At 45.6% G+C, this 8,590-nt stretch overlaps 2 protein-coding genes across 2 annotated transcripts in view; both read right to left on the reverse strand.

Moving 5' to 3' along the window:
- Nucleotides 1-52, reverse strand: part of LOC102823108 (leukocyte immunoglobulin-like receptor subfamily A member 6-like) — a 48,113-nt gene extending 48,061 nt beyond the window's left edge. Inside the window, exon 1 of the mRNA XM_006868307.1 lies at nt 19-52. Within this exon, the coding sequence (XP_006868369.1) occupies nt 19-52 (34 nt within the window). The remainder of the gene's footprint in view (nt 1-18) is intronic.
- A 6,178-nt stretch (nt 53-6,230) lies between these two features.
- Nucleotides 6,231-8,590, reverse strand: part of LILRA2 (leukocyte immunoglobulin-like receptor, subfamily A (with TM domain), member 2) — a 19,795-nt gene continuing 17,435 nt past the window's right edge. Inside the window, 2 exon segments of the mRNA XM_006878425.1 lie at nt 6,231-6,310; nt 7,599-7,892. Coding sequence (XP_006878487.1) covers nt 6,231-6,310; nt 7,599-7,892 — 374 coding nt within the window.

Below are 8,590 nucleotides of genomic sequence, written 5' to 3' on the forward strand. Positions count from 1 at the left end.
CCTCTCTTCAGATCTCACCAAGGCAGAGCAAAGATGGTAGGATGGTGGTCATGGTGTCTTCTCTGACTTGAGTTTTCTGTGTTCTCAGAAAGACAGACACACAGGAAGTGGTCACTTGGAGGATGAGTCCTACCCATCATGGAATTGTCATGTCAATCATTCTATAGGAAGGGGAACCTCCCTCCCTAGCAGACTGGTTCTCAGTTCCCCAGAGCTGGAGCTCCATGGGCACTAGGCTCTCGAGAGCCATTTCTGTCACAAATGAGGTCTCTCCTGACACTGGTTTTCATCTGTCCCATCTTCACCCATCTTGAAAAGGCTGCGTTGCTCCTGTCCAGGCTGAGGGTAACCAACCAGATGTCACATCTCTTCTCAGAACCTTCACCATGGCCAAGTCCTCCTCCACTTCAGCTTGTCTGTCAACATATAATTGAGGGGCTCTTATTGTCTCTGCACTGAACAACAAAAACATCAATCATTGTCCCAGGGTCCTGGGACACCGTACGTTATTGAGACGTTTGAAAGCTGTGCCACCAGTATTTTAAATACCTGTAGAGTCACCCATGGTGGACAACTTCTGCTGAGCTTCCAGACTGAGAAACACTAGGAAGAAGGAGAGACAAGCTACTTCTGAATGTTTGTTGTTGGTACAGTTTGGTGCCATCAAGTCAATACCGACTCAGCGAACTTTTGCACAACAGAACTAAACAATGCCCGGTCCTGTGCCAACCTCACCATCGATGCTACACCTGAGCCCATATCTGCTGCTGCTGTACCAGTCCATCTTGTTTGGGGTCTTCCTATTTTTTGCTGGCACTCCACTTTACCAAGCCTGATGTCTTTCTCCAGGGACTGGTCACTTCTGATTATATGTTCTAAGTATGAGAGACAAAGTCTGGTCATCCAGGCTTCTTAGGAGCATTTTTGCTGTGCTTCTTCCAACACAGTTTGCTCTTTTCTTTACTCTTCTTCTCCAACACCGTAACTCAATGCATAAATTCTTCTACAGTCTTCCTTATCCATTGTCCAACTTTAACATGCGTATGAGGTTATTGAAAATACTATAGCTTGGGTCAGGCATACCTTAGTCCTCAAATTGACATCTTTGCTCTTGAATATTTAGAAGAGGTCTTGTGCAGCATATTTTCCTAATGCAATACATCATTTGATATCTTGACTGCTGCTCCCTGAGTGTTCATGGTTGATCCCAGCAAAATGAAGTCTTTGACACCTTCAATCTTTTTCCCATTTATCTTGATGTTATTTATTGGTCCAGTGGTGACAGTCCTCTGTCATGAAGAATGATTTGATCCCAAAGGTCAAGAGTTGAAAACCCAGCTTTAAGGTCACAGGATATTTTAAGGATTTAAAAATGAACATCAGTTCTTTAAATGATGATATAATTTTTTCTTGCAAGTCATTAAAAACCCCTTGGAGTGATAGTCAGTGGACTATTGAGCCCCGTATGTCAGAACAGAGATTTTTCAGAGTTTCCTTGACTAGAGTTGTCTCTGGTGGAAAATGGAATTTTCTGGACTAGAAACAGACCTCAGGGGCTCCTGACACTAAGAAGAGAAGTTGGGTGAGGTACAGAGCTAACACTGGTCTCATTCATTGACTCCCACCAACCCCTGCTTTCATCTCTACTGCTGGGCTTCCCCTGCCCTTTTCTTTTCTACCTACTTATCTGTTGGATCCTTGGGGAGAAAGCACAGGAAGGGGACTGGAAGGAAAGAGACCCTACTTTTGTTTTCCCTCTAGGACAATTGTTCCACCCTGTCCCAGCCCTCCTCAGACCTTCCCTTATTCATTAGTCCTGAGACACCCTAAGCACAGAGTCTGGGCAGTAATCATTTCTAAATATTCATCAGATGATGGAGGCCCTTCACCTCAGAGACCGCAAACTCAATGGGAGGTGACTACATGTATGATGATCTGCCGGGGTCTGACCTCGACATAGTTGTCATGCGTGTTTGGTTCACGAGGAGGGGAGATCCAGCGGCGATAGGGATAGCGAAAGAATACACAGACAAACAGAAGAAGGGAGACAATGAGGCACCCCAAAGCCAGGGTGGATACATCACTGGTGGGCAGGCTTGGGACTACAGGCATCATGGCCTCTGCAGGCAGCGACTCACTGCCCTGCAATCTTTAATGCATGCCTTCCAACCCGTAATGCACCACAATCCTTACTCCATGCCTTCCAACCAGCAATGCACACCTGGGGAGGCCCAGGCCTCTGTTTTATTTAGGGGAGGAGCTTCACACCAAGCTGGGAGGGACTAAAACAGGATACAGCTAACATCAGTAATTTTCCAGACATTCAGGCAACTTTACATTGTACTTCACTGGTTCGAATCCCAGGCCAGCAACTTGGAGTCTCAGGCCCAATTAACATATTTATAGCCCCTGAGGTCAGTTGGGGGAAGTTGAGAGTTCTGTAGGAGCCGCCCAGGTGAATGGGCTGCACCTGGAAAAGGGATTAGGGAGGATGGGTTCTTTGTCTATAGAACAAAGAACCGAGAAGTAGCTAAGATATTTTTAGTTAATCCTTTGGAGAAAGGTTTAACCTTGCAACCTTTAGTCTCGGCTTTAGGAAAATATCACATTTATCTGTGGATTTTCAAAGGCTCCAGTGTATTAATTTAATATATATACCTGAATATTAAGATGAAAGCAATTTTCCATTAACTGCCAGTGGCCTCATTTGTTACACTCAGCCCTAGAGGGCCTCGAACCTCTGACTAGTCTTACACGGTCTGCAACAATGATCCAGTGTAAAGAAGAAAATATCTGAGAGTCCCTGTGGGCAGTATCCTGGGCCAGTGAGGAAATGAGTCTTGTACCACACCCATCCTGAGATTTCCAGCCCCCACACTTTCACAATACAAATCCTCTTTTAGGAGTGAGTGCATTATACTGATTGTTGTTGTTAGGTGCTGGCAAGTTGGAATCAACGCCTATCGACCTTACACACAAAGGAAGGAAACACTGCCCAGTCCTGTGCCAATTTCACAATCATTGCCACACTTGAGCCCATCATTGCTGCCACTGTGCCAATCCATCTTGTTGAGGGTCTTCCTCTTCTTTACCGACCCTCCATTTTACCAAGCATGATGTCCTTCTCCAGAGACTGGTCCCTCCTGATAATATGTCTGAAGTAGGAGAGATGTAGTCTGGCCATCTTGGCTTCTAAGGAGCATTCTGGTTGTACTTCTTCCAACAGAGATTTGCTTGTTCGTTTAGCAGTCCATTATATTTTAGTATTCTCCTCCAACGCCATAGCCCAGAAGCATCAGCTCTTGTATGCTTTTCTTTATTCACTGTCCAGCTTTCGCATGCATATGAGGTTATAGAATATACCATGGCTTGGATTGGGCGCATCTTAGTCCTCAAGCTGACATCTTTGCTCTTCAACACTTTAAAGAGGTTTTGTGCAGCAGATTTGCCTAATATGATATGTCACTTGATTTCTTAACTGCTGTTTCCATGAGTCTTGATGGTAGAATCAATCAGAATGATGTTTTTCCCAACTGTAGTCTTTTCTCCAGTCCTCAGAGTGGTTGTCAAAGTCATTGATGCCTGGTCATTGTTGTTATTGTTGTTAAGTGCCATTGAGTCAGTTGTGACTCATAGCGACCTTGTATAGGGTTTCTGAGGAGCAGCTGGTGGTGAACTTGAACCTCCGACCTTGCTGTTCAAATTGACTTTACAGTCTAGTGCATTAACCCACAGCGCCACACCAAGCCTCCGGTGCCTGGACATTGGGGGGGGGGGGGTTCAATCCTTGTCAATATCCAGACCTGAGGGACTTGAGAGAATCATGATGTCTGGGCTCATAGACAAGATGAAGGGTTGATGTACCACTCAGGAGCTCTGTCTTCGGAGCATCAAGAGAGGTTTCATACAGTAGGTCTGAAATACACAGAATAGCACAGTCATAGGCATTAATAACAACAACAAAGAATGTTTCCACAGTGGAAAATAGAGGCCATGGCAAAGAACTAAGGCCAAAGATGATTTGTCACTGTGCGTGAAACCTGTGAGGGATGAGAGGTGGTTAGTGGTGACATCCCACCCAGGAGTGGGAAGACAAAGTGGAGATCTTTAGGGACAAAGAGGAACCAAGTATCCACCTTTTCCTCATGTTTGTCAACAGGCACTGAAGTATCTCTGCTCACTAACCGGACCATGTCCAGCATTGAGCTTAAACAGACCATTAAGATACAGTGACTAACCTAGAGCCAGAAGGAATGGAGGAAGGTAGAATCTCCACTAAATAGTATCCAATCTGTCTGGGCAGGGCTGATGAAAGAAGATGGGGATCGGTCTCTTGTGGTACAATAATGAATAATTGCTATCAGGACTGACTGTGAGGGTTGGAAATGTAAAGGTAGACAGTTTTGTAGCTAAAGGAGAGGAGTGGTTGACTTTGCAGTCCAGGAGTGGAGGTCCCTGGGACCATCAAGGGAGAAGAGTGGAGTGTGGGACCCTATCCAGAGAAACAATGATGCCAGAGATGAAGGCAGAGATGATGACATGGAGAGATGGAGTGGCTGGGGACTCTAGACTCAGAGAGGAAGAGGGGCTGTGTGCTGACAACCGAGTGGCAGGCTTGCACGGGATGCCCTTTGGTTGGTTAATGATGCATAGAGGGGATTGTAACCATGGCAGTGAAATGATATACGAAAGGATAAATGTAAAGCTAATGTTCTCCCATGTAAACAATCACATAATTCACAATAAAACATTTTTTAAAAAAGATATAATGACTATGGAAATGGAATGGAAAAGGTCACCTCTTACGAATGTCAGAACAGAAACAGTAAGAATAGGTCTGGTAATAGGCCAGGATAGAAATGGTTAAACATATTATAGAACATTTTCAAAAGAAAATTATGAGGAAGGGTGAGTTTGAATATTTATTCAAATAAAACTTGTACCTTCAGCCTTCATGATCAAGTAAAGAAACTCGAGGTTAAATCCTAAACTTTCTGGACAAAGTGAAATTTACCCTCAATAGAACAGCAAGCTCATAGGGACCAGACTTCCCAAAGCAAATTTAGGTCCCAGACGATATTGGGAAGACATCAAGGAATTGTGAGTATAGAATTCAATGCTGGACCAAATATTTATTGTTGTTGTTAAGTGCCAGCAAGTCAGTTCCAACTCAGAGATCCTATATAGCTTTTCTTTGTGGGAGCAGACAGCCTCATCTTTGTCCCACGAAGCGACTGGTAGGCTTGAATCGCCAAGTTTGTGGTTCACAGTCCAGTGCTTATCCTGAAGAGCCACCATGCTCCCAAATATTGATTATGGGGCAATAACTTGATGTTATACTGAAGGTGCTAGGCAGTGTAATACAGTTAAACAAAACAATCAAATGCGTAAAGATGGGTAAACATTACATAAAGCAAATTTCCTCTCAGATGGTGTATAATCTACAAAGAAAATCATATAGAACCTGCAAAGAAGCTACTTCCACTAATAAGTGATAATAGCAAGTTTTCAGGATGTAAAGTTATTAATGATAAAGCGATTCGATTCTATATAGTAAAACCATACCCTAGGAAGTTGTAATAAAAACACAAGAAATAATTGTACTGAAAGCATGAAAGGAAGAAGATGAAGAAGACAGATGCTAGAGGGGACTACAATTTGTTTGGGTGTGGAGTCATAGGATAAGCATTCCGCCTCAAGGTTGGTTTGAACCACAAGGTCGGAGGTTCAAACTCACCAGTCGCTCCTCGGAAACCCTATACAGGGTCGTTATGAGTCAGAACTAACTTGACGACACTTAACAACAACAACATGGGAGAAGAAAGATTCTGGAAAGAATGATGTACAAGGCCATATTTATTAGGATGAGACGTTGTGGGAAACCCATGGAGACAGGACACTGACAAATAAAAAGAAAGCTGAGACATGTCACTTTGGGTCCCCAGTTACATTTGAGAATGAGGTCCTGGCCTCCCGGTAGGAAAGGAATCTAACGCAAGCTCCGGGAAAGCCTGTTCACTGGTCCAATCCCAAAATTTACAGATCGTGGGGGGTTCTGGCTTTTATTTATTTGTTTGTTTGTTTTTCTGGCTTCAACTGTGGTCCCAAGAGTCTTTGCGGATGTCCTTTTGGAAATCCTGGAGTCTAATGTCTCTGGTGGGTGCCATCTTGTCTCCATCCCATAGAACCACATTGAGATCTGCACCAATTGTGCCCAGCTTCTGCCAGAATCACCACCAGATCAGCAAAACCACACCAGCCAGGCCCAGGTACACGAAATGCCCCACCGTGTAATTCTGGGAAGTGGAAGCTATAAACAGAAAAATGAGGTCACTGAAAGGTGGGCACAACCATTTCAACACAAGACCCTTGGAAAAGGAGCTCCTTCTCCATTTTTCCTGGCCAGACCTGGTATCCACCCAGCACTTCCCCTGAGGCAGGGTTCCCGTGATTTACTTGTCTGGGATTCTGGTTCTATAGGAGAGGTACTGGCGTCACCATGGGACCCTAGGACTCAGAAAGGGCTGGTGAAAAGATGAGTCCGTCTTTACTTTCCCTCCTCAGGCTGACCTCAGCTTCATGAGTTCTCCCCACATGACCTTTCCTTCACCCTGATGCTCTTGCACCTGCTTCCTGAACCCCCTGAGCACCCTGGGTTACCCTCACATCTCACAGACAGTCAACAAGAAAGCCTCAGTAAGTGAGGGAAACCCGGTCTTAATAAACTAGTCACACCACCTGTGTGTAAACCCCAGGAGTAAACAGGGTTCAGAAAAAAGCTCTTCGGTTGATAACAGGATGTGAAGAGATCGCAGGGCAGGGGGGTGAGTGACTGGGTCTCCTAGTCTAACGGCCTCCCTGGTTAACGTTCCTTGAACCTGACCCTCAAAGTGAGAACTGATGGCCCCTAAAGACTGCAAAGAGTGCTGAAGGACAGTCCACTGTTCAGTCTTGGTACTGTCCTTCCAGCTCAGACCTCTGACCTTCCCTCTCCCCTGCCCACCACAGAGATAGCAAGTGCCTTGTGCTCAGAACCACCTGAAGGACGTGCCACTGACCCTAATGTCCATCCCCCTACCTGCTCCTCTTGATGACATACCTCCTCCTTCCTATTGGAAGCAGGACTGAAGTGAGATGAGGTATGACCTACTCATGACCCATGGGGTCAGGACACGATGATGAGGGGCAGGGATGCTCAGAGGCTTTGCTTCTGACATGGAAATTAGCAGGAGGCAAACGATTGTGGGGGTCTCTGTGTCTTCTCTCAGCCGCACCCCAGCTCTCTCTTCCTTTAGCTCTACCTCATGCTTCAGAGATGAGGGGCAAGGGCCTCCAAAGTGAGACTCCTGGTCTGTGTTAACCCCTTAAAGGGCTGTATCATTCTATTGTGGTGCAGTCTTCTGTGGTCCCTTGGATGCTATATTATCATAGGGTTTTCTTTGGGTATCACTCATGAAGCGACCATCAACATACAAGGGAACAGGACTTAAGTTCCTCAGCTGAGACCAGGGGTTTCCAGGGCCACTGTGTTTGTGACTGTGATCCCCTTCTCTATCACATTCCTAACTGATTCATGTGAAGGGCCATGGCTTGCTCACCTGAAACCAGGAACATCAGGGTCTCACTAGGGCTGGACCACACATAGTAATCTGTCCTGACAATGTCGTAGCATCTGATTGTCCATCTGTGGCCAGGAGTCATGAAGCCCACAGAGAACCCGGCCAGGGACTGTCCATTGGAGTACTGCAGCGTGTCCATGGTCCAGGATTCTCCGTCCATAGACGCAACAAGCCAGTCATACTTCGCCCAAGAATCACACTACAGAGTCACAGTCCCTCCTGAGGACACCTTAAGGTTTGGCAGGACTGAGAGGATGAGTTTGCTGTAGAAGCCTAGGAGAGAAGAAGGCAGATGTGTTCAATTGAGAGGGACACGCCTGACAGCAGACCTCCTCCAGGAAGGACACGGGCTGAGCCTGGAACTCTGAATGTTCTCTCACCTGTCACCACCAGTTTCAAAAGGTAACTGCGTGCTGATCGGCCAGTGTGACTTTTGTAGTAACAACATTGCCTGGCATAATGCCTTTTCATGTGTAGAATGGAGGACCTGGTCTTGTTCCTGGGCTCCCATGGGATCGGAGTAGACCGGGACACTCTCATTCCGTTTGTATACAAACAGTACATCTCAGCTTCCAGAGGTCCCTGACAACAAATCATCAGAGACCTTTCCAAGTTCATCACACGACCTGGCTCAGCCCAGACGGAGGGTTTGGGAAGGGTCCCTGGAAGGGAATTGGAGGGAAATGAACTCTTTAAATTGTTGTTGTTGTTGTTAAGTTTTTATTGTGAATTGAGTAATAGTTTGTATGGGAGAACATCAGCCGTATATTCATCCTATCGTATTTAATTTCATTGTAATGATTACAATCCCCTCCATGCATCATCATTCAATAGCAGTTGCTTCCATCCCCTCTGTTTTTTGTTTTGGTTTTTTTGGAGGTACACCAAAGAACTCAGGAATATATAACCATTTAAACAACCAAAGGGTACATCCCACACGCCTCCCCCGCCTCAGCACACAGCCCCTCTCC

This window comes from Chrysochloris asiatica, unplaced genomic scaffold, assembly GCF_000296735.1.
Source record: "Chrysochloris asiatica unplaced genomic scaffold, ChrAsi1.0 scaffold00116, whole genome shotgun sequence".
NCBI lineage: Eukaryota > Metazoa > Chordata > Mammalia > Afrosoricida > Chrysochloridae > Chrysochloris > Chrysochloris asiatica.